Below are 25,457 nucleotides of genomic sequence, written 5' to 3'. Positions count from 1 at the left end.
CTTGGTCTGGTGAGCTCCAGCCCCGTGAGGCGCCGGTGTCCTTGTGACCATCTTGGCCGTGCAAGCAGAAAGCTGAACACCGCGGCACGCTGCCAGCTCTGGAGCTCGCTGGGGAGGGGATAAAGCTTTCTGGGGCCCCGCACAAAGGGCTGATGCTCTTAGGGAGCTCCTGGGCTTTCCTTCTCCTCTAAACCAGGCATGTAACAGAGGGGAGGCTGAAGACAACCTTCCTCTTCGCCTTCCTCCTCTACTTTCCTCACCCCTCTGACGAGGGCTCTCCCTGGTGGGTAACTGATACTCTCCCTCTTGCTGTGATTATTTGGACAATGCCCCATAAGTGTGTGCAAAACCATTCCTGGAACTGGTTCTGCTGACATCCGAGGAGGGGTGAGATGTGAAAAACGGGATCTTTTTATGGAGGCTGATGACTTGGAGGTCAGAGCCAGTGGTGGAAAGTCAACACAACCACCCTAATTAGGGATTAGCTTTTCCCCAGCGCAGTTCACCTTGTGCTCAGCCCACACCCTGGGAAGGAGCCATTCCCCTGGGACCATGGGGGGGTCAGGAGGGTGCTAGGAAATTGCTTTCCAACTGTTTCAGCACTCACTGAGGTCTCCGGTCATTATTCAAGGGGATGAAGGAGGGGAATGGGAGGCAGAGACACAAAAGCATGGTGAGCCCCAGCCCCTTGCAGGCATCACCCCAGGTTTGGTGCTGTGTTCCCATCACGGTACCGCTGAGCAGCAGCAGCACTCGGGTTTGCACAGCCCCTGAATCCCACAGGAGATGGAAAGGCCGGGAAGTGAGTGGGATGGACGGGCTGCTCGCTTTATAAACTCTTCCAGTCATTTCCAGCGGTTGGCATCCTCCTCTGGGCCCGCAGCCAGGCCCTCGCGAGCCTCCGGGAAGGATGCAGCTTGAACACAACGATGCAGCTTTCCGCATCAGGAAACACATCCAGGGACCCAAACCTGGCTGAGCAGGGGGCACGGAAATGCAGCAGGATCCGCTTGTTTCCTTGCCAGCCCCATATCCTCATGTCCTGCCACCAACCTGCTCACTGCTGGGACGCGTTGCCAGTCCAGCCCAGTGCATCCTGCTATCCCCTTGCAGCTGGATCACAGAATCATAGAATCACAGACTGGTTTGGGTTGGAAAGGGCCTGCAGATCATCCAGTTGCAATCCCCTGCTGCAGGCAGGGACGCCTCACACTAGACCGTGTTATCCCTTCGAGGAGCCACTGTGTCCTCGACTGGCTCAGATTCCCGGACTGGCTCCCAGGCGCATTCCCAGATGCAGGCAGAGGCTGGTAGAGTCATGCCAACCAAGCTCTGAATGTCATTTCATCTTCAGGAGCTGATTTACTCTCAGCCACATGGAGCAGTGTGGCACAGGGTGTTTCATGTGGCCTCAGGTTCATCCAGGTCGGATGCTCTTTGGGAGTGCTGTGTCCTCCTCGGCGCTGCCATTGGCAGTGACATGGCAAAGGTCACCCTTGGGCCTGCCAAGTAATGATGGTGGTGGCTGTGGGGATCTCTGTGCAAGGGCAGGACACGGCCACCAGCTCCAGGTCCTCGCCTGAGGATGGGCATGGACACTGCCATGGGACTGCAGGACAATGGGACTTACAGGACACTGGGACTGCAGGACATGGCTCCAGGGATGACGATGCTGTAGTTCCTTGCTCCGGTCCTGCACAGACTTCTTTTGCTCCGGTTCTCCCCGCTGATGCTCAGGATCTGGGGGGTGGGATATGGGGGTCCCAAAGGGTGTGAGCAGCCCCCGGTTGTCCCCGCATGGTCCCTCCACGCTGCAAGCACAAAGCCGCGACTCGCGGGGGGAGCACATTTGGGGACCGCCGGAGACACGCATCAACGGGGGTTCACCCGGTGCCGGTGCGGTGCGTCCGTGTGTGTGTCCCCCCCGCCACCGGGGCCACCTGCGGGCGGGGAGGGGGGGGCGGGCCCCGGTGTGGGCGGAGCGTCCCGCACCGGCCCCGCCCCACAGAAACTTTCCGTCGGCGCCGGGCGCTCGGCGGGAGCCCGGAGCGGGGCCGGGGCTGCAGCGGGAGCCGGGCGGGCCCGGCCCTATGGGCAGCGGCTGCCGGCGGTGCGGGGCGGTGCGGGGCGCTGCCCGCCGCGGCCATGTCCGCCGGGGCTGCACCTGCGGCGGACGGCGAACGGGACCCGGAGCACGGCGGCGGTGGCGGAGCGGCGGCGGCTGCCCCGCAGCGGCGGAAGGCCCGGGCGGGCTCCCTGCGCTGGGCGCTCAGCTGGCTCCGCGGCCGGCGGCGGCGGCGGAAGAACGGCAGCTCCCTGGCCGCGGCGGAGGAGCGAGGTGAGGGGCGAGGAGGGGCCACGGTGGTGGCCGTGGTGGTGGGCAAGGAGGTGTTAGGGTGGGGGACATGGAGGGGTCCGGGTGGGGCCGTGGTGGGGGGTGAGGAGGGTCAAGGTGGGGACGTGGAGAGGGGTGGCCAAGAAGGGTTGGGGTGCGGGACATGGAGGGGCCATGGTGGTGGCCAAGGAAGGACCACAGCAGTGACCGTGGTGGTGGGCAAGGAGGCGTCGTGGTGGGGTCCAAGGAGCTGGTTGCGGAGGAGTCGGCTTGAGGGCTGTGAAGGGGCGAGGCCATTGGAGTAGGTGAGGAGGTTCAGGGCAGAGACGTGGATGGGGGTGGCCAAGGAGGGTTGGGGTGGTGGCCAAGGAGGGGCCACAGAAGTGGCCATGGAAGTGACCAAGGAGGAGTCAGAGTAGGGCCATGGTGGCCAAGAAGGTGTTGGGGAGGGGGTTGAGGAGCGGTCCTGGCAGTGGCCCAAGGGGAGTCACAGTGGTGGCCATGGAGGTGGCCAAGGAGAGTTCAAGGTGGTGGCTGTCGAGGTGATACAGTGGAAGCCAAGGAGGGTTGGGGTGGTGACCAAAGAGAGGTCTCGGCAGTGGCTGGGGAGAGGTGGAGGTTCTGGCCATGGAGGTTGCCAAAGAGAGATCACAGTGGTGGCTGAACAGGACTTGACCAAAGCGTGGTCACAGTGGTGGCCAAGGAGGGTCGGTGGTGCTGGCCATGGTGGTGGCCTGGCGGGTGGAGGCACTGGCCGTGGTGGCAGCAGATGTGGCAGAACGGGGGGTGAAGGACATGGTGGCCATGGCGGTGGTGCTGGTGGTGGCCATGGGGCCTGTGTAGCTGCGGTGGCTGCAGCAGCAGCAGGCCAGATCCAGCATTCCCTGGTGCAATCTCGCCCCGGCCCCGAGGGCTGGTGCCGGTTCACTGGGTAGGTTCTCTCCCCGCTGAGTCAGAAGGTCATTGGGGCTGAGGGAAACCTGGAGGGATGCCAGACGCTGCCTCCTCCTCCTCCTCCTCCTGGGAAGGGTGTTTGCGTGCTCCAGGTGTGGCCCTTCCTGCCCTAGATATGGCCTCACCCCCGCCAGTCTGTGGGGTGCTGCTCCACAGCCCAGCCACATCCCTGCCGCCCTGACCAGTGGAAGGTGCTGTGGGTGCCCTTTCCTCTTTGCTACCCCGGGGCTGTATTCCAGGGATCTATGGGCTCAGCCCAGCCTCCTGTGAGATAGGACCTTCAGTGGAGCGCTGGGTGGTGGCGTGTCTGGTCATGCTCTTCTTCTGGTGAGGTGGAGGTGTCACCCCATGCAGAGGAGCAGTGCTATCGGGGACACCGCCAGCGTCATGCCACTGCCCTCCCCGCGGGGACGTCACCGTGCTCATGCCAGGGGAGAGGCTGCTCCTGCGGCACCCAAATGCCGCCATTGCCTGGGACTTTCTTCCTCAGTTTGCCCCAGGGAGTGAATTTCCAGGCATCCAGGGCTGCATGCAGGCATGTTTACTGCTTGGAAAAGCACACGGAGATCTGCAATAGGAAAGGAGCGGCTGTGGGAAGGCAGAAGGGTCTTGGGAAGAGGCTGAGCTCTCTGCTGAGCCGCTCCATCGGATGCTGCCGGTGCCGCCTCCTGGCCCATCACGCATGGACGCCGCTGCCACGGCCCAACGCTGAAACCTGAGCGGAAAAAGAGATGTGCTGGAGCATGTGATGTTCCTCTTGCGGTGCAGAAACGCCTCCAGCAGCTCTGCCAGCTCTTTTCTTTCCTTTTTTTTTTCCTTCCCCCTAAAGTCATAACATTCACCAGCTAAAACGCAAAGTCACGGCTCAGGGACCTCCAGTCTGCTCGCCACAACATCCCTCACATGGAATCATGGAATGGTTTGGGTTGGAAAGGACCTTAAGATCAGCCAGTTCTAACCCCCTGCCACAGGCAGGAATGCCTCACACTAGATCATGTCACACAAGGCTCTGTCCAGCCTGGCCTTGAACCCTGCCAGGGATGGGGCATCACCAGCACACCCTGCTGAGCAACCTGCTCAATTGGATACACCTGCATCCAGGACAGCTGCCCCATCACCTGCCCATGGTCCATGCTGGTGATGCAGGGGCTGTGCAGTGCCATGGCCAGCCCAGGGCTGCCGGACCCTTCCCTCCCCTCCAGGCTGTGCTTTTGGCTGTGCTGGCATCAGCTTGCTCCGTGGTGCGCAGTGGTGAAGCAGCTTGGATGTGCCCTGCTGGGAATTGTTCCAAACATCAGCTGGGAGCTGTGGGATGGGGAGAGCTTCAGCAGGTCCTGGTGGCTCCAGGTGCCTTCCCCCTGGGTCTGCACAGTGCTGGGGGGTGGTTTGGGTCAGGCCATGACCCGGCAGCACCTCATCACTGCTGTTCCTGCAGGTGGCTTTGGTTGTGGAGTGGGGACAGGGCATGTCTGGCCATCCCTGTTACATCCTGGTTGTGGGAGGGGACTGCACAGGATGCTCAGGATGGGGAGGGAAGGAGAGAAGCTGTTCTGGGCAGACATAGGTCAGGACTAGTTCTCAGCCTGTGCATCTGCTCGTTCATGGCCTGGGTGTTGGCGAGGTTGGAATTACTCAGCACTGAAACCATGGGAGCAGGAGGATGAAAGCATTTCCACTTTGGATGAATCCCATGGGTCCATCTAATCGCAGATCCCATCTCTGGCTGCTCAAACAGCTGAGCTGTGTAGAGAAAAGGCACAGTACGGTAATCCTGCTTGTGGGCAGTTCCAGGCTCCCTCTCCAGTAGGGAACACCAGCAGCTTTGGGGCTGGAAGCTGAGTCCTCCCCCGTTTCCCAACTGGATTTTCTGCCCTGTTTGGGCAAATGGGCCCTGTTGGCTCAGCATCCCCTTTTTATGCCGGTGCAACTCCGCTGCAAGGTAATTCCTGCTGCAGGGCCCCATCCTGGGGTGTGCAGCAGCTGCCAGGGTGCCACCAGCCCCAGGCTGTTTTACCTGTACACAGCCCAGCACGCAGTGACCCCATCCCCACTGCATCCCAGCACCTCGCCATTCCCATCTGTTTATTTCCACAATAACCTTTGGAGACAGAGGAGCGATTAACCCCTGGGATGGGAACTGAGGCGAGGAGAGCAGCTGGGCTGTACTGAGGGTCTAATGTGGAGCAAGGAATTGGGGTGCTTGGGCTCCGCTTTGCTCCCTGGTTTTTCCTGGTGGAAGCTGGGAGCAAGGAAGCTGGAAGCTTTTTCTTCTCCCCTGTGATGAAGGCAGCCTGTTAACCCCCGGTGGCGCAGCAGCAGCGAGCCTGCTCCTGAGTCCTGCCACCTGCAAGTGTGTTTGATCTGGTTTTGGCAACTGCTTTATCCGAGTTTCGCAATATTCTCCTTAATTCACACAACACTCTTCTTAGTTCTCTGATGAAGTGAAGGAATTGATGTTCCAGAAATATTAAATTAGGGTTGGATTTTTTTCTTTCTCTTTTCTATGCCAGATTAGTCCAGCAGCAACAGATTTCCTGACTGGGATGGACACACACATACTGTGTGGTTAAAAATAAAGCTCTCAATGGGCCCAGCTGCTTTATAACATCAGCAAGTGCTTGTTGTACACTGCACGAGGTGGCTTTGCTGTGTGTGTGGTGAGGTTGCAGTGTCTGGGCTGCAGTGGGGACCGTGCTGGTGGCACTGGGCTCAATGCTGTGAGGTGCTGGGAGCGCACATGAGTCCTGGAGGCAGTTTGGGGCTGTCTCTGTGTGTTGTTCTGATAATAAGAGATGTGAAATCTCCCTGGACGCTTGATTTCCTCCATCCTCTGCTTCTGTGTGGCACTTGCTTTGGTGTAAACGCAGGCTTTGTGGTTTAGTCCTGAGCTTCTCGACTCAAAGGAGGGAGGTGTGGGCTCCCAGCGTCATTCCCTTGCGTGTGTGGGAATGGATTTGTTAATGTGCACAAGGCAAAGAGTGACACTTCAGAAGATGTGAGCAGCAGGAATCCCCTGGCTGGCCTGGCAATGGCGAGCGGCCCTGCCATGAACAAAGAGAGGTGTGTCTGCAACCACAGCTATTCCACCTGGAGACAACTGGAAGAATTACTCCTGCGAATAACGTTCCATAAGATCCGATAAAACTATTTCGCTGGAGTCATATTTCTCTTTAGAGGAAGGTCTTATTTCATAAGACAATATCATCATTGACTTGGACTCTGGCAGCGATGGGAACATAAGCCGCTGGAAGGTGAAGAGCTGGGCAAGCATGAGGTGAAAAAGCATTTCCCTGCCAAGCAGGAGCCGGAGCCCTGGGCTGATCTCTGTGGCTCCTGCTGTGCATGGATTCAAACCACCTCACGGGGAGCAGGGAGCTGAGCTCCCGCTGCTCCTGCAGGCTTGAGCGGGGGCTGTCATCGGCAGAGCCGACCCGCGCTCCGACTGGAGCAGGAAATCATCTGAAACCCTTCTGGTTATGTATTTCTGTTAATGATTGGGGATCTCAAGTGGGGTTTCTGTGTTACCTTTGCCTCGCTGAGCTTTACTTCTCCGTGAAGGGAACAAGGGCTGAATTCCTTTCTCATTCAGGCATCTCAGCTCTTGCTCTGTGTTTGCTTGGCGACGGCGTCAGGTTTAGAAAACACTGGGAATGATGGAGAAAACACCATGAGGGAGGGATCATTCCCCTGTGCCAGCGCAGAGGGGTCCCTGCCACCCTGGTGTGGGCTGGCCAGGCTGCCTGAGGGAGCGTGTGACTTTGGGACATCAGATGTGCTTGTGGCAGTCACGCCGTGATGACGAGACGTGTGTCTCATGAGCAGCTTCCCCCGCTGCTCCCAGCTCGGTGCTGTTGTCAGAGTCCTCTCAATGAATAAAACTGGGGGGTTCTGGAGAAGAGACTGTGCCTGGAGGCAGCATCCCTTGCCCCCGGTTCCCACAAGACATTCCACAACTGGGTTTTGTAGTGCGTCTGCTGTGCTGGGAATTGCATGCCGAGGAAGCTGCAAACGCTTCCCTTCTCCTGCCGTGTTTTCCAAGTGGATTTCTGGGCGCTGTGATTTAACCCCAGCTCTGGGATGAAGGATGAGAGCAGCCAGCTGGCAGTGCAGCCTATCCGTGGTTTTCCAAGGGGTTTGTGTCCCCAGGCAGTGATGCAGGTCTGTGGGGATGCTGGAGCTGCTCTCAGCCACCAGGACTGAGCCATGGGCCCCGGGAGGAGCAGGAGCCGGCTTTCCACATGGCTCTGAGCTACCCCATTGGAGTTGTTCCAGCTCAGAGAAGCCACTTTGATATTTATGGCACATGTGGGCTTTGCTGGGCTCTTGGGGCTCAGCTCCTGCTTGGAGCCCCCTCGGTGCATCCGAGGCTGCGGCTGGGGGTGGTGAAGCGCTGGTGCCGGCGCTGCCAGCATTCCCGAGGCAGGTGCTGGCACGGTGGGCGTCTGTTTTGGGAAGTGTCTTGCTGTATCTGGGGCAGTCACAGGCTCCAGCCTCTCCTTTTCTTGCAGAGAGAGAACTTAAAGCGCTCCACTGGGAAAGCTGTTGTGTGCAGCTGCAGAGGAGCCTCCTGTGTCACCGGGGAGGGGGACTGAGTGGCAGGGAGAGGTCTCTGCACCCTGTTTTGGAGCTGCTGCGAGGGGATGGACATCCCAGGGAGGCCCTGGGGGTGCTGGGTAGTGGGAGGAAGCCCTGTCCCAGGCTGGAGATGCCCTTCGTTGATCTGAAACTTTATCTTCCCCCATCAGTGGGCAGAGACCTCTCATCTATTGCACTTTTGACCATGACTGTTTAATCCCGGCTACCCCTTGAACTGGGTACAGCCAGTAATGGGAAACAGGGAATAGTTTCCCACTGGATCCCGCATTCCCTTAACAGCTCCTACTTCGGACAGAGCAGCAATGCCCAGGGACACTGGTACAGCCACCCTGGTGCCAGGCCCTGTCGGTGGCACAGGATGGTCTCTGCTGTGCTGAGTGTGCCCTTTGGGCAGCAAACCAAGTTGATGAGAAACTGAACCATCAGTATTTCCACTGGGGAGAAGGAGTCTGAAGTACAAAGATGAATTTACTGCCCATCACCTCTTAAGGTCAGGACAAAGCTGCCGGTTGAGGTTTCGTTTTTATTTCTATTTTTATTTCTATTTTTTCACACCACCTCCCCAGTTTTGTGCCTTTCCCACAGAGCCCTCCTTCCTATTTATCCCAGCCTTTGATGAATCACCTAAAGAACATAAAACATTGCCAGCGGGAGTTGCCCCCTCCCTGGCTGACCCCTCCCTGCCCTCACAGCATTTCATGTTCTAATTAAAAATCCAGAGGGAAAGCTGGGTTTAGGAGGGAACAGGCTGGTGCCCGTGGTTCAGGCTTGTCCATGCAGCGTGGGCAGGGTTGGGGCAGCGCTGCCCTTGCCCTGAGCTGCTCTTCCTCTGCCAGCCCTGGCTGCTCACTGCTGGAAAACTCCATTCAGCAGGAGCGGGGTCTGGAGCACCAGGGAGGGCGCAGGATGGAGGTGCCAGCACCATGAGCCGACTTGGATGCAGATGTCCATGTGGGTCACCCAGTTGTGTGACTTGCTGCAGTGACCGTGGAGAGGGTGGCAGGGGGTTAAATTAACATCCACCTTCGGGCGTGTGGGTGCTCGCCCGGAGGTTGCGCAGCGGCTTCACCCAGCCCGAGTCTTCGGGCGCTGTGCTCCAGCCTTGGAAATCCTGTTCTAGCCTTTGCCGTGCCGGGCTTGGCTGGGGTGTCCCCATGGGGCTGGGACCCTCCTGACCCAGGAGAGGGGTTGTCGCTTCAGTTGTTGGAGCTGTGCTCAGGGACAGACAGAAATGGTGGCGGCTCGGTGGAGCGTGGCAAACTCCAGGGAGGTGGGAGCGGGGACAGAGGCGGGTGCCGTGTCCAGCTGTGCCGACGTTTGGGGACATTTGGGGACTGATGTCCCTTCACCCGCTCGCCATGGCTGTGGCACCCAGTGTCCTTGCGGAGGGATGGTGCTGGGAGGGTGCTGTGCGATCCGACGGGTGATTCGGGCAGGCCCCTCCTCTCTGCCTGTACCATTGGCTCCGGCACAGCCGCCTGCGGGAGCCGAGCTCCGCGAGCAGGAGGGATGGGAGCCGGCGGCTGAGCGCCGGCGTGTGCCGCGGCCGCCCGGGCCACGCCGGGGCCCCGCCATGTAGCACCTCGGCCTCCTCCACCGGCTGCGGTGGAGGGCGAGAGCGGCTCATGGGCAACGCGCACCGCAAGAGGAGCCCAGCGGGCGCCAGGGCCGGCTCCTCCTGGCTCTTCGGCCGCGCCGGGAAGCCGGGAGCAGGTAGGAGCCATGGGGCTGCCTGGGGAGGGCACACGGCGGGTCCCGGCTCGGGGACTTCTGCGGGGGTCGCGCTGGGAATGTTCGTTGCTTCTGGTCTCCCCATCGTGGCGTGGGGCTGGGCTGGGCTGAAGGCTTCGCTCTCCCTGTGCTGGGTGCAGGGTCAGCCGCTCCGACCCCTGGTATTGGGTGGGAAAGAGCCTCTGGCTGCACGCAGGGGCTGTGCCGACGTGCCGGGCACCAGCCATGGGCTCGCCTGCGCTATCAGGACGAGATCACCCGCTGAGTTTTAGTTACCAGTTTGTTTTCCTAAGCGGTGTCCCAGAGCAGGGACTCGGGGCTGCAGCGTCACCTTCCTCCCCGGCCTCTGCTCCCGTCCCACGCCTCGGTTTCTCTCACCGTGCCTGGGGAGCAGTGGGTGTGGGAATGTTTGTGGAGAGCACCGGGATGCTCCCCCCTGTATCCGTCCTGCACAAGTGCCCCCCTCACTCTGTGCGTGTCTGTCTGTCCATGCACTGATTACTCTGCTGCTTTATGCTCCTGCTCAATGGATGCAGCTGAAAAGCCCAGGAGGAGACATGGGGCAGGGAAAAAATCTTGTCTTTGGGGAATAGGGGTGGGAGAAAGGGTCCCATACCACCCTGGACCCACATATGGAATCACCAGCCCTGCAGGGTGTCTGGTCCTGGTGATCTCCCTCCATGGTTCCTCCACTGGAGCAGAGCAATGCAAGCGGGAAAGGTCTCTTGCAGAAACCTCATCCCCACCCCACAGTTGCTGATTTCCCTATGGATGTTGTTAAGCTGTCCCCACATCCTCATCCTGGCCTGAATCAAGGAAGGGACTTGATGGGCACATGAGCAGGGTCTGGGGTCGGTGGAAGTGGGGTTAGTGAGACCAAGAGGGGATAATGGGATAGTTTTCTCTGCCAGCCCTGTGTGACCCCCAGCCCCACCATCCCTTCTGCTTCCCTCAGCCTTTGCAGCCCAGGTGAGCTGAGCTGAGCTGTCCTAAGGGAAAACAGGGTTGGAGCCAACCCCTCACAGGCTTGGGGGGCCGGGATGGGGAGCCCCCGGAGGTGCTCAGGCTGGTAGCACCCACTCGGTGCCTGGGGAAACTGAGGCACGAGTCCCCAGTTGCCTGTGGCTGTGCAAGAACGGCATCTCCTTCGCCTCAGGCTCTCCACTGTCCACCTCACCTCCACCAAAGTCATCCTCTGGTTGTGGTCTCCATGCAGGAAGGGCTTGGTGTCGCTGTGTTGTAGTTGGGTTCCTGCTCTTCCCTGGCTCTGCCCTGACCTGCAGCGATGCAGGTGATGGGGTGAGCCGCCTCCTTGGGCGAGGTGGTTTGTGAGCATCCCTGGTGCAGCTCTTCCCTTGCGCTGTCCCTATCCAGGCCCTGTCTCTTCTTCATTCCCCACCAGGCCTGGGTGTCCCTTTGCCAGTCCCTGAACTGGGACTGTGGGGTTGCCAGTGTGCTGCCACTGCTGCCCTTCCCCAGGGCTGGCCAGGAGAAGCCCTGCTCTGTTTCGGATGCCCTGTGCCATATGGGACCGTGCCATAGAGCCGGGGGGACAGACCCTGCAAGGCAAAGGCCATGGGGTGGAAGGTGCTGAGAAAACATGGGGCGAGTTGTGTTTGTTCTCTGCAGCAGCTCCATGGCAACGGTGCAGTGGCCACAAAGCCAAAGAATTTGCATTGTGTCGCTTCAGCATTTCGGAGGGCGCAGCGGGATCACCGGCTGGGGGCAGGGTGCCCAGCACCCAACCACGGGACCCTGCCGTCGCTCTTGTCTCACCCTTGCCCTGCCCATAGACCATGGGTGCTTCTGGATTTTGAGTCAGAAGCTAATTGCATATGGTGGGCAACTGGGCCAGCATCCCCCAGTTCTTATCTCTCCATCCCTGATTGCTTTGGGAGCACTGGTTTGGTCCCATCGTGCCCATTGCGGCAGGTCAGGCCTGGGCAGGCATCAGCAGCTGCCTTTGTGCTTCCACCATGTGCAGGGAGGTGTTGGGCACCTCTTGATCCTGAAGCACCGCAGCAGCGGTCCCAGGGGCAGGCTTGGCCAGGCAAGAGCATGGCTGAGGGCTGCCGGGATGGCTCTACCTGCTGCAGGCAGCCGCCTGCAACCTGCTCCCTGCCTGGGTGTCCCCACTGTGCTTCATCAGCGCCAAACCTGCATCCCTGTGCCGGAGCAGAGCCCGGCTTGCTCTGGGGTGCATCCCCTGCCTCTCCTCCCTGGGATCATCTGCAGCAGGAGCTGCTGGGGAAGGTCCTTGAGCACCAGGGAGACCAAAGCCTCTTATCACCTCCTTATCAGGATGGCCCTGCCGGGCCCTGCTGAGTCAGGGTGTAAGAACGTGGCACCCAGCCAGGCTGCGCCCGCCGAGTCCATGGGGATGTGGCTGCTGCCAACATGTCCCCGTCGATGGGCGCTGGGGCAGGTTGCAGGCAAACATAGTTTGGATCAAGGGGTGACCTGTGGCCATGAGGCTCCCAGCAGCAGCTCCAGGGTGGGCTGAGCAGCTCTGGGCGTCTTTCAGCTGCGCGGCTGCTCTCTGTGCCAGACCCACACTGGGCCGGCTCCGTAAACAGCCGCGGAGCAGATAAGGGCAGGGGCCCGCCCTGCAAGGGATGAGCCGGGATTTACACAGGCGATTCTCCAGCACGCCGGCGGCTAAGCCCTTCCCAGTGCCCCTTCCCGGTCCTGGAGCACGGGAGGAGGTGAGGATGCTGGAGACGGACTCTTCAATAGGGACTGTAGCAACAGGACAAGGGGTGATGGGTTTAAACTGAGACAGGGGAAGTTCAGGTTGGATGTAAGGAAGAAGTTCTTCCTTGTGAGGGTGCTGAGGCGCTGGCACAGGGTGCCCAGAGAAGCTGTGGCTGCCCCATCCCTGGCAGTGTTCAAGGCCAGGTTGGACACAGGGGCTTGAAGCAACCTGCTCTAGTGGAAGGTGTCCCTGCCCATGGCAAGGGTTGGAACTGGAGGAGCTTTAAGCTCCCTTCCAACCCAAACCAGGCTGGGATTCTGTGATCTGTGGATGTCGCGGGCAGGAAGCTGCCTCCAGCGCTCAGCTCCGACATGCCATGCCGTGCCCACTTGGCAGGCGCCCCGTCACCAAGAGGCAGGGATGGGACCTGCCGTTGTGCTGCTGGTTATCTCCCACCCCCGTTTGGTCGCAACTCCAGCCCCATCTGACAGCTCCTGTCCCATCTCCTCCTCTGATCCCACATCACTGTGCCCATCTCAATCCCTGGTGGAAGATGGGCAGCTCCTCGCCACTTCCTGCCAGTGCTGCTGAGCCAGATACCCGTGGGCAGGAGCGGGGTTGGGAGCTGCTCGCGGGATGGTGGATCCCTGCATGGAAAAACCTGCAAGGTCTTGTCCCTAATCCGTCTCCTGGATTTGCTCCTGCGTGGAGCCAAGTACCTGCTGTGACAGGCACGCTTACAGAGCACCCGGGTACCCGGCGAACACGCCAGGCATGACGGCACGCACTGTGGGGATGCGCAGGGAACTGCCTGCATGGGAGGTGGAGGAGAGGACACGGAAGGAAGGTGAAGTTGCAATAAAGCTGTGGACTTTGGAAGGAGGAGGTGCCAGTGGTCTGTCCCCATCTGTGTGTGCTGCCGGCGCTGCCCTTCTGGCCCCGTGTTGCTTTCGAGGCTCTGCCTGCCGCCCTCTCCCACCCCATGCTCCCCACCTGGGCCGATCCCGCCTGGATCCGGCTCCTGGCCGGGGAAGGCTGTTATTTACCTTCAAACCTGTTTGGTGGCTTCTCCGGGGAGGGGACGAGCGTGGGGTGGGGATGTGGTTGGACTTGGACGGAGGCTCCGCTGGGCTGGAATAGGGACTGGGAGTGAGGCACAATCCGGCATCGCGGTGGTCCTGCCTCCCTGCCCGGGGCTGGGACCCCAACATGGGCTGCTGCCAGACCCTCCCCCGGGCTCTGTGATAATACATGGAGCAGGACATGTTGCATGTCACCACACGCGCTGTCTGTGGGGCATGTGCAGGGCAGCAGCGAGGTCAGGGCCAAGTTGCACAACTGGTGTGTTCCTGCCAGGACAGCAGCCGTGGCTGGGCGATGGTTCTCCTCTGAGCAGGGCTTCACCCTTCATCCTTTGCCATGGTCTGCTGGCTCACCAGGGTGATGCAGGGCAGCTTTCTGCACTGTGATTTAGAGGAAGAAAACCGATCCAAGTTTGTTTTCCTGTTTGAAATGAGTTTTATTTCAGCCTCTGCGTGGGATCATGTTGGAGCGTTGAGCCAGCAGCATGCACCGGGTTGTGTTTATTTGGTTTGTGGAGCTGTTTTCCTGGCTGAAGCAGCAGCCCCCATGCGAGGCCAAAGGCAAGGAGCAGCCCCTGGGCTCTCAGTGGGGGCTGTGCGGCCACAGCCATGGTAAATATTAATGTGCTCTTACCCTGCCTGGAGAGAGCACGGTCCCGCGGCGTGTCCCAGGGCATGGATCCTCTGCAGAGGGAACAAGGGTGGCCAGGATGGTTGTCACAGACCCTCATCAGCTGAAGGCTGGGGGACAGAGCGGGGCAGGGTAGCACAAGCGGGTGCCAGGTCCCACCTGGGATCATGGAGCTGCCTGAGCACAGCTGATGGGCCCAGGGAAAGATGGACACGCTTGGGCTCGTAAAGAGGTGTCATCACTCCCGATATTCCAGGGAGATATCCTGGCAGGGCTGCCTGCACCGTCCCACCAGCTGGGGAACTGGCTGCAAGGGGAGAGGCTGTTTTGGAGGAGAAGAGGGGCTGATGCTGGAGCAGAAGGGCTGAATGTTGGAACAGAGGGGCTGGATGCTGGCACAGAGCACAGGGGCTCTTGGAGCTGCGGCAGGGCCCACATGCTGCTTGCTTTGTCTCTTGGGGCTGGGGTTCATGGTGCACCCCATTAGTGTTACCTGTGCTTATGGCATCGGCAGGCAACCACTGCTTTGCCCCCTTGCAGCACGGGGAGCAGAGCAGTCCCCAAGCCTGGGTGCATGCCTGGGAGCAGCGTGGTGGGAAGGAGCCCCAAAGTAGTGGGAGAGCATCAACCCCATGGGGCAGGGGGTCTTCTCGCTGCCTTCTTGCTGCTCTCTGCAGCACCCTGGCTGAGGGAGGAGGGAGGCAAGGTCTGCATCCCACCGAGCAGGACACAGCAGGCAGGTTTCCTCCCCTTCCTCCCCTGGGGACCTCGCAGCCCCTTTCCTACCCCCCTGTCTGCTCCCACTCCTCCCCATTCCTCCCCGGTGAGTCAGTGGTGGAAGGGGCAGGCCGGGAGCTGCTGCCTGTTCCCTGCCTCCTGCCGCAGGACCCGCCGCTGCACAGGGAGAAGACAAGTCGAGGCAGTGCCGTGCAGGCAGAGATGGATGTTTGCAGCTGGGTCTGGCCAAACCTGCTGCTTGCAGGAGGCACAGGCCTGGCGAGGAGGGGGATAGGAGCCAGGATTGTCTCCTCCGGCTCTTCCCAAGTGAAGAGCAGCATCGCGGCTAAACCAGGTCCAAGAGGGAGCTGGGCCAGCACCATATCCCACTTGCAGCATCGCTGGCCCAGGGCTGTATGGCCCCACTTGTGTTCCTTTGGGGTCTCAGCTCTGGTGTTCCCCCTGGGCAGCCCTTCCCATTCCCACCCTAGTGTTCACCAGCCCCTCTGCCTGCACAGCAGGTGGGTTCCCTGGCATTCCTTGCCCCTTCCTATCAGTTTGCCTTGCTGTGGGGATGCTTTACTCCCTCTGGACCATCCCTGGCACTGGTAGCAGCAGATACCAGCTCCGAGTCAGGGAGACCATCCTTCAGAGAGTGCCCTGCCCTGAGGGACCTCCAGCTCCTTCTCCAGGAGGATCCTGCTGCCATGTGGGTATGAGACGTGTGTCAGATCAGCACTGCTGAGCCTGGAGGGGACAGGGCGATCCAGGGCACGGCACAAGGAATGCACGAGGGACGGGACGCCAGCTCCAACCAGGCGTGTTGCTACCGGCACTGGCGGCTTCCTCAGCCCACCAGGATCCGCAGTCTGTGCCGCAGGATCAGGCCTCTCTCCCTCCTGGCTTCTCCCCCGTTTCCCATCCCCTTTGCAGCAGGTTTCTCTGTGTGTTGACAGAGCCAGCGAGAGGCGAGGAGGTGTGAGAGGGTGCGGTAGTGAAGGTTGAGGAGTGGGGGGGAAGCAGAGGCTGCTCTTAGCATGCCACCACGCTCCAGTCCTTGTCATGGCCAGGCTCTGCTCCGGCCCCGGTTGGGTGGTGGCCGTGGTGCCCTGCCCGGATTATCCTTTGGGTGATTGCAGAACGATGCCGAGCTCCTCCTGCCCCAAGCCACAGAGGTGTCACACTCAGGAGAAGGACGCGTCTGTGTCAGCAAGGGACGCTCTTGAGGCCCTTTGGGTCCTTGCAGGTGATGGGGCACATGCAGGGAGGAAGAACAGGGGCTGTCTGTTGGCACTGGAAATGTCCTTACAGCCCTGGGCAGCAGCTTCCATCATCAGACCTGGATCCTGGACCAGCAGTACAGCAGGGACTGTCCCCCTTCACCCGTGGGGGCTCCCAGTGCTGTGCAGGGAGATCCCGGGTTCAGCCCCATCCATGCAGAGCTGACATCCCGGGGGGCTGGAGATGGGAGTGGTGTGTGTGTGGCTCTTGGCTGTGTTCGCCTGAGGCCCTCACAGGGCTCATGACGGGCAGCCCAGAGAGGAGAGGGCAGCACGTGGCTGCCCGCTTTGTGCATCCTCAGCCCTTTCGTTATATCCCTTTTCCACTTGTGCTGTACAAAGAGCTGGGAAGCGGCTGCCTGTGGCTGCCGGCACCTTCTGGGTGAGCCCATCCTGCCCCAGTACTGGGTTATCCATAACAGGGGCTGCAGGGCACTGCTTGTGTTTGCTGTTAGGGGCATGAAGGAGATGCAGAAATCCTTGCTAAGCCTGGATCTGCCCAGCCAGGGACACAGAGGTGCCCTTGGCAAGGTCAAACTGTCCCTTGGGCTGCGTTCTCAATGCCCGGGGTCTGAGGGGACCCTCGTGCTCTCCTTTGGGTAATGCTGCTCCGAAAGCAGCCCAACCTCTGTCTTGCTGCAATAGACCCTGGGCAGGAGAAGGAGGGTTTGTCATGTCGGCTCCTCACTGGCACCAGGACCTCCCTGCTGCTGGGTCAATACTGGGAGCTCTTCACCTCCTGGGGCAAAATGCCTGTCGATGGGAGGGATGGAGCTCCCTGCGGGACCTGGGGCTGATGAACAGGGCAAATCCCCTTCTGCTGGGGCACTGGTGCTGCAGGGAGCCTGCCCGCAGCCAGGAGCACGCAGCACCTCGTGTGCCATCAGTGCCACGGGCCATGCCAGCATTCCTGCCCCTGCCTTCACGTGCCCTGTGCCTACTGGTTAGACTGGTCTAAGAGACCTTGTTCTCCCACCGTGCTGCCAGCTCTTGTGACCGTGACGTAGCTGTGCTGGTTGCCCTGTCCCTAAGGACAAATGTTCCATGATAGCTCATGTCCCCCCACCATGGGCTAAGCCCTGCCAGGATCGGGGCTCTCCCTGGCAGGGCTGAGGGGCTGAGGTGGGTGCCATATCTTGGGGTACACTGGGGATGAATGAGGAGCAGGAATGCCAGGAGAATGCCAGCACCATTGGCTGTGCTGTGCCATATCCCAAGGGCTGGTGTTCGTCGAAGGGAAAGCCTCCCAGCTCCTCTCGGTTGAACGCACTGTTGTGGAAGCAAGCAACTGGTTTGCAGGGATGCTGTGCCCAGCGGGGAGCAAGTGAGGAGGGTCCTGAGGGTGAAAGAGGGGGGAGTTGGGGAAATCCTGGCCCTGAGCCTGGTGGAACCGATGGCTGTGGGCTGTGCCGTGCATGGGAGGAGGCGGGAGGCTGGGGGTGACGGGGAGGCCAGAGGAGGGGCCCCGCTCTCCTCCCGGAGCAGGGTGGGCGCAGCCGGGGTTGTCCCCTCCCCGGGTCAGGCTTCTCCCCGCACCAGGCGGCTGCGCCGGAGGCTCTTTGCCCGCTGAGCATCCTCCTGCCGTGCGGATGAGGCCGGGGAGCGGGAGCGTGGAGCCGCTGGCACCCGCCTCGCTGGCACACGGCTGGGCCAGAGCCGCCCCGGCACAATAGGCAGAGCCTCCGTGGCAGGCGGCGGAGCGCCAGACCCTCTCCCCGGTCCACCATGGTGGTTTTCATGGGCAGGAACCTCTCCTCGCTTCTGGCTTTCTTCAAGAAGAAGGGTGAGTGAGAGGGAGGGAGAGATAAGCGCCTCGTCCTTACACAACCCCGGCTACCAGGACCCCCTGGTCCTGGCACCGCAGCGGGTAGGGAGTGGGGCTGCCATCCCAGGGGGATGAGCAGGGAAGGTCACCCCAGCCCCAGCATCATCCACCGGCATGTTAATGGAATAAATCACTGCGCTCCACTAGCCGGAAGGCGGCTCCGAGTGTGCAGGGAGGGGGAAAGATGTTGGGCGAGGGGCTGCCGAAACCGGGAGAGAAAGGGCTGAGGGGAAGAGGAACGTGATGGTGGGGGTGTGTGGGTATCTTGTGTCCCCTAAGGACCCAGCACCAGCACAGGGGTCCCCTGTACCATCACCTGCACACCCAGCCTGGCCGTGCTCCTGGTGTCCACTCGCCATGCCGGGATGCTGGAGAAGCAGAGGCCGGCATGGCGCGGCACGGCGAGCGCCGGCTCCATTGTTCAGGGCCTGCTCCTTTGTGTGCCGGAGCGCGGCCACCTTAGTGCCTGGCCGGGAGGGGACGGGGGCCACGGGGACGCAGGGGATGGGTGCGTGGTGCTGGGGATGCTGAGCAGCAGGTGCCTGTGTCCCCGGGGTGCTGCCACCAGCCCCAGCGCTTCCCCGTGCTCATCCTTCCCTTCCTCAGCCTGAAGTTGTGTGTTTTCCAGGTAGGAAGTTTGAGGCTTCGCAGCAGGCAGGGGCAGGCAGGGCTGTGCCATGGTGCCATGGCTGGGCAATGCCAGGAGCAGCCCCCAGCAAGCACCTGGACCCTGTCGGGAGCACCCCAGGGTGCTGGTGCTGGTTTGCATGAAGGGGGCTATGAGATGAGGCATGGAGAGGCCTGTGCTAGCCCTGGCGTGGCATATGGGATCCCCAGCAGCCGGGGGGCTCGGAGGGAGGATTTGGGTCTTCTGGGGTCTCCGCACCAGGCTGTGCCTCAGTTTCCCTTGTCTGTGCCTCAGTTTTCCTTGTCTGTGCAGTTCTGAGCCTGCCTGGGCACAGGGTGAGTCCCTGCTCTTGTGTTTTGCGAAGCCTGGGGATGATGTAACCCTCCAAAGGGAAAGTCATCGTACTTCCATCCTTGTTTCATCCCCCTGCATTGCCCCTTCTCTGCTCAGCTGCCCACAGCCCCCCTCAACTCACTGCCACGAAGGTGCTGGGGAGGATGATGGTGCTGTGCCCCAAACCCTGCTCCAGCCAGTGGGGAGAAATCCCTGTGGAGACAGCCCAGCTCCGGTGTATTGACCGGCCTGGCAGAGCCCTGGGAGACGATTTCCCGCACGGCATTTGGAAGCTGAGCAGGATAACATCACCCTGGGCTGGCTGTCACCACCCAGCTCGCTGGGGCTGCATCCTGTGGGTTGGGGTGCACTGCCTGGGCCTCCCCAGCCACGCTGACCCCTCTGTATCTGCAGGCGCTGCCAAGGGCGAGGCGGAGAAGCGGCTCAGCGTGCAGTACACGGCGGGCGAGGAATGCCCCGACAACGTCTTCTTCCCCACCACGCGGCCCCCGCACCTCGAGGAGCTGCACAACCAGGCCCAGCAGGGACTGAAGTCCCTGCAGCACCAGGGTAGGTGTCATAGAATCACAGAATCCCAGCCTGGTTTGGGTTGGAAGGGAGCTTAAAGCTCATCCAGCTCCAACCCCTGCCATGGGCAGGGACACCTTCCACTAGAGCAGGTTGCTCCAAGCCCCTGTGTCCAACCTGGCCTTGAACGCTGCCAGGGATGGGGCAGCCACAGCTTCTCTGGGCACCCTGTGCCAGCACCTCAGCACCCTCACAGGGAAGAACTTCCTTATATCCAACCTAATAGATAGCCCCGGGGGTGGCATGCGGGCACAGCGGAGGACACAGCACCGGCTCCTGGGTGGCTGGGCCACATGGGCGGTGCGATGGGGCTGACCAGAGTCCAGTGCTGGGGCTGGCAGCCGGTGCTGGGGCAGCGCTGACGGAGCCGGGAGCCCTGTCGCTGGCTGGTGGCTCCCCCGGCTCTCCCGCAGGAATTCAGCCCCTGCCTTCCCTCCGCAGAGAAGCAGAAGCAGACCAAAAGTGCCTGGGACCACGGGGACACCAGCAGCCTCCAGGTGAGCCCTGAGGAGGAGCCGGCTCTGCCCCACAGCGCTCTTGGGGTGCCCTGGGGGTGAGGGGACACAGGGTGGCTCCTTTGTCCCCCCTGGGTGGTGTTTGGGGGCAGATGGGGAACCAGCCCCATCTGCAGGACCATGGCCGGGGGGGGTGTAGGGCAGGAAGGGGCCGTGTGTCCCTTCATGTTATCCCGAGCCACTGCCACCATCCCTGTCCTCAGCCTTGGCATGTCCTGCCCTGACTTCTGGGGCTGTGCACCAGCACCCCCACCATGCCCACATCCCTCTGTCCCCCCTCGCACCCCACTGGTGCTCCTGGCAGCCCTGAGCGAGGTGGGGTGATGGTGCAATGGGAACCGTTGTCCGTGTCCATCCCGGTGGCTGGGCCCCTCCCTGGCTGCTGACGAGGAGAAACTCCCACTCTCTTGGCTGCGCTGGGCTTTGCTTTGCTGCTTCCTGGGGCTCTGACCCCGCTGCCAGCACCTCACTGCCCGTGTTTGCTCAAACCCGCTGGCTCTCGGCCCCATTAACCACTTGGAAGCTGGGAATGGGGAGCTCCGGGGTGGGTGAAGCCACTGGAGAGCTCAGGGTGGAGGGTTTGGGTGGTGAGTCACACTGATGTGTCCCATCCCAGCCTCCGCCTGTGCTGAGAGATGCTTTGGAAGGATGGGGGGACACTGAAAGCTCTTCCCATGTTGGGGCTGTGCTCAAGGGGTGCCGCTGCCTGCCTGTCGCTGTCCCCCCACGTCGCAGCTCTGGGTACAGCAGATGCGATGGGGCCGTATGCAGCTTGGCATGGCGGTGAGGCCGCTGGTTCCTGGCTCTCCATGGGGCTGCGGGGCTGTGCGGGGTCCCTGGGGCCGGTCCCGGCCCCGCTCCTGGTGGGAGGACTCTGGATGCCGGCGCGGCTGACTCAGCCTTTGGCCCTCGGAGAAGCTTTTGTCTGGGCTGCGGAGTCAGTTTGCGGCAGAGAAGGGGCCGGGCGGGGGTCGGGGCAGCTCCGTCCCCGCAGCCCCGCGCCTGCCTCAGCCCGCTCTCTGCCCACAGTCCTGCGCATCCTCGGAGGATGACAGCGTGTCCTTGCGGAGCCGGGCGGCCTCCTGTGCCATGGACAGCACCTCCGAGGACGCCCTCTCCATCCGCTCCGAGATGATCCAGCGGAAAGGTACCTGGGACAGGGGGGAGCTGGGAAGCTAGAGGAGGCACAAGCCAAGAGGGTGTGATGGGGGTCCGGAGCGCATGGCAGGAAAACTGGGCTCTGCTTTGTCATGGCCATGAGCTGGTGCAGAGATCTGGGGGCCCTTGGGGAGAAGAGAGTAACTCTGGCTGAGTCAGAGCATTAGGGCTGGGCGAGGGGGGCAGACGGACACACAGACACTGTCTCCTCCCTGCTCAGACTGTGTGGCTGTTCGGCAGCTAATGGTGCCTCTCCGGGCTGCTCCGGGCGCTTGAGCCCGGCTTGTTCTGGAGCACCTCTGGCAGTGGGGGGGTGCTGGGGGCACTGGGAATGCCATGGCCACGGTTCCCCTCATGCCGGCTGGGCCCTCTCATGCCTCTCATGTCACAGGTTCCACCTTCCGACCGCATGATTCCTTTCCCAAATCCTCGGAGAGGGCTGGTAAGAAGAGGAAGGAGAGGAGGACGACGGTGCTGGGCATCCCCCAGCATGTCCAGAAGGAGCTGGGTAAGTGTCAGGGGTAAGGGGGGATTTTTAGGGTCTGGGCTCATTGCCCAGGCTCTGTTTGCCTTGTCTGCCTTGGGATCACACTGAGTTCATCTCTCCCTGCTCCCAGGTCTCAGGAACAGCCGGGAAGCCAAGGAGTGCACCAAGGCTGATGGCCATGACAGCAACCGAGCACCACAGCCGCTGCTGAACGGGGGCCAGGTCTCTGGCGACGCCATCCGCATCCCTACCATTGACGGAAAGCTGGAGCCTGTTCCTGGGGGAGCCCGTGTCTGCCTGGGAGCCTTGGAGGAGGCAGACGTGGCGCTGCAGAAGCACATCAACCGGGTTTACTATGACGACACGTTGCTGGGGAGGAAGACAGCAGCCAAGCTATCACCTATGATGAGGCCGAAGTCTCTGGCCGTGCCCGGCATGACCACCAACGCCAGCCCCCCGGAGCTGCTGAGCCCCGTCATGTCCATCTCGCCCCAAGGCACCTACATGTCCAAGATCATCCCCAACGCCATCCTGCCGCCCATGGTGGACGTGGTGGCCCTGACGCGGAGCAGCGTGCGGACACTGAGCCGCTGCAGCCTGGTGTCATCCAGCCCAGCCTCGGTGCGCTCCCTCACCCGCTTCTCGGAGCACAGCGCCCGCAGCCGCGAGCACTCCTCCTCCAGCGACAACTGGAGCCACTCGCAGTCCACAGAGACCATCGTGTCCAACAGCTCCACCATCTCCTCCCAGGGGGGCTCCGACCACCGGCAGCCCGAGGCAGGGCCACGCAGCGAGGCGGATGCTGCAGCTCGCTCTGACACCGACCAAGTCAGCATCTACAGCTCCGCCAGCTTCACCAGCTCCTGCTCCAAGCCCACCACCGGCCCCATGCCTGCAGCCCCCAGGCTCTTGGTCATGGGGGGGAGCGGTGGCCGGGCATCCCCTGCCTATAGCACGAGCAGCCAGGCGGAGGGCTCGGACACGGGCAGCCTGGCCAGCGAGCGCTCCTCCACCCGCAGCGTCTCCCTCAGGAAGATGAAGAAGCCCCCAGCCCCACCTCGCAGGACCTACTCGCTGCACCAGAAGGCCGAGGGGGAGCCCAAGGTGCTGGGGTTGCCCACCAAGCCCGACCGGCGGTCCCAGCGGGAGAGCAGCACGCCCTGGTCCCCGCACTCGGAGCCCTTCAGCCCCACAGCCGAGGATGAGGTCTTCTCCTCATTGTCGCTGAGTGAGACCAGCAGCCTCCGCTCCGAGAGCCTGGCTGGTGCCAGCTCCCCCGAGGCATCGCGGGGCAGCCCCGGCGTGACAGTGGTGCTGAGGGAGCCCCAGGCTCAGCCCAAGTGGAGCTGCCCGGATGGGTTTGACCGCACCATGTCCCCCTCCAGTGGCTACTCCAGCCAGAGCGGGACCCCCACGCTGCCCACCAAGGGGCTGGGACACCCATCTGTGTCCCCGGGCAGGGCTCAGCCACAGAAACCAGACCGGGTCTGCTCCCTGCAGTCACCTGCGCTCTCCATGTCCTCATCCCTCACCTCCATCTCCTCCTCAGCCTCGGACCCGGCTGCCCCCGAGACGCTGCCCTCCCGCTCGGACCGGTTCATCATCCCGCCTCATCCCAAGGTGCCCGCTCCCTTCTCCCCACCACCCACCACGCCCCAGCAGCCCACGGCCACCGCTGGCTCCCAGTTACCCTCAGCAGACCCACCAGTGCCCAGCGCTGCCCACCCGGATCCCTCAGCCAAGCCCAGCAGCAAGTCTCCACCGCCATCGCCACCGCCTGCCTACCACCCGCCTCCCCCACCGGCAAAGAAGGCAGAAGGGCCCCCCCCGGCCACCAGCGAGGCCCCCACTGACACTGCCTGGCCCCCGCCACCACCGCCGGCTCCTGAGGAGCACGACCTGTCCATGGCAGACTTCCCCCCTCCAGATGAAGCCTGTTTCTCCAGCCTTCCCGATGCGGCGACCGCGCCGGTGGCCGGGCAGAAAGCGGCACCAAGCCCGGAGGCTGCTTCTTCCTCCTTCTCATCCACCGTGTCCTCACACAGCCAGCAGCAAACCCCGATGGCCGCAGCATCGCAGCCGCCTGCCCCTGCTGTGTCCCCTCCAGAGGCCACCGTGCCGCCACCGCCACCTCTCCCCCTGCCCTCAGCTCTGGCTCCGTTGCCCCTTAAGAAGGTGACCAACAGCCTGCGGGCAGACACCAAGAAGGAGCCGGTGTCGCGGAGCAAGAGCAGCCCCGTGGCCAAGGAGGACGCCAGCCTGCCCATCGTCACGCCCTCGCTGCTGCAGATGGTGCGGCTGCGCTCCGTGAGCGTGGAGCCACCCGCCGGTGCTGCCGCCGGGGCCGAGGAGCGGTCGGCACCGCAGAAGCCCGTCCGCCGGGCCCTGTCCACGCGGCAGCCCCCTCCTGCCAAAGACACGGTGCCTTCGAACCAGCTCCATCACGCCGTGCACCTCAAGGCTGCTGCTTTGTCCTCCGGTGAGGCTGCGGAGAAGCCGTCGGGCAGCCAAGCGGCGCTGCAGGGACCCGAGGGACCCCCCAGCGATGGGCAGGTCTCCCCCAGGAACAAGACGCCAGCCTCCACCGCCAGCTTCATCTTCGCCAAGAGCTCCAAGAAGCTGGTGCTGGAGACGGCCTCGTCCCCCGAGGCACAGGCTGACCTGAAGAGGAACTTGGTGGCCGAGCTGATGAATTTCTCGGGGCAGCGCTCGGCAGCCCCGGCTGCAGCTCAGCAGGGCCCCGGCAAGGCACAAGCCCACCGAAAACCCAGCAAGATCCCCCCTCCGGTAGCCAAGAAGCCTTCACTGGGCCCGGGGCCGGCTCCTTCCCCCCTGAGCCCAAAGGCGCTGGGGACAGAGGCACTGGGATCCCCTGTGCCAGATGGGAAGGCCAAGGTGGTGCTGGCGGATGAGAGCAGGACTAAGAGCGAGCCGGTGGGGACGGCGGCCTCGGGGACGGAGGGCAGGAGCGCCACGGAGCCATCGGCTCAGAACCTCCCCACACAAGGTACGTGGGCTCGATTCAGCCCCACCATGGGGTGATGCTGCTGTCGTGCTCAGGATGCTGAGCTTGGGCTGCATTGGGGCTGGGATGGCACTGGGAACCACGGGGCCAGGTTGCTCAGGGTGGCTGATGGGCTCTTCCCTCCTGCCTTGCAGATGGACGAGGAGAGACGGCCTGAAGGACGGAGCTGCAGGACTGGTGCCCCCACGGACAGGAATCCAAATCTCTCAGGGACCTGGGCAGGTCAACGGATGAGTGTGGAACTGTCAACTAACTTAATACAGGAAGCAAACAGCCTTAGCCTCCACGGCCTTGATGATATTTATGCAAAAATGGTGTTGGTTTCACTTTCCTAAGTACTACAGCTTTATTTTGCTTTTATTTTTTACTGGACTCGAGGCCCGTGCCCGGAGCCAGCACCTCCTCCCTGCCACTGCCGCTGGGAGCAGAGACAGGAGCACAGGGGCCGAAGATGCTGGAGCCGCTCTGCTCCCGGTCAGCAAGGAACTGAAGCACTTTGGATGAGGGAATGGGAAGGCTTCGGCCACGGCAGTGCCTGAGGGACACGGGCAGAAGCGGCAAGACGGGATGGAGGCGCTGGTTGGGAAGGGACCAGGGCCCTGATGGAAAGGCAAGAGGAGCTCTTGGCCAGCACTGATCACTGGCTGCAGGGTGGAGGAGGAGCCCCTTCAGGCCCCCAGGGTAGATCCTCGCTTTCTGTTTCTGTAAACTCGGGTCATGTTTTGATTTCTTTGATTGTACAAAAAAACCGAACCAAACAACCCAACCAAACCAAACCAAAAGCAACCAACCCGCTGCCGCCGAGTAGCTGCTCAGAGCTCTGTACCTGGCTGGTAAAACTGATGACCGAAGCTTCCTGCCTCCTGTGCTTCCTGGC

The 25,457-nt window shown here is 61.9% G+C and overlaps 1 protein-coding gene across 3 annotated transcripts; it reads left to right on the top strand.

Annotated features, from left to right (window-relative positions):
* Positions 1 to 2,005: 2,005 nt before the first annotated feature.
* On the top strand, positions 2,006 to 25,431 carry KIAA1522 (KIAA1522 ortholog). 3 transcript variants are annotated; one of them, XM_030505047.1, is made up of 7 exons: positions 2,006 to 2,338; positions 19,222 to 19,377; positions 19,837 to 19,892; positions 20,940 to 21,057; positions 21,460 to 21,576; positions 21,686 to 24,562; positions 24,715 to 25,431. In XM_030505047.1, the coding sequence occupies exons 1-7, from the start codon at positions 2,146 to 2,148 to the stop codon at positions 24,735 to 24,737; spliced, it is 3,540 nt and encodes a 1,179-aa protein (XP_030360907.1). In that variant the 5' UTR covers positions 2,006 to 2,145; the 3' UTR covers positions 24,738 to 25,431. The 3 variants fall into 3 exon arrangements, with proteins under 3 accessions (XP_030360907.1, XP_030360908.1, XP_030360909.1); XM_030505048.2 differs by lacking the exon at positions 2,006 to 2,338 and adding an exon at positions 9,370 to 9,598; XM_030505049.1 differs by lacking the exon at positions 2,006 to 2,338 and adding an exon at positions 17,480 to 17,804.
* Positions 25,432 to 25,457: the final 26 nt, after the last annotated feature.

This window comes from Strigops habroptila, chromosome 12 (assembly GCF_004027225.2).
Source record: "Strigops habroptila isolate Jane chromosome 12, bStrHab1.2.pri, whole genome shotgun sequence".
Lineage (NCBI taxonomy): Eukaryota > Metazoa > Chordata > Aves > Psittaciformes > Psittacidae > Strigops > Strigops habroptila.
This window is presented reverse-complemented; position numbering and strand designations above follow the sequence as displayed.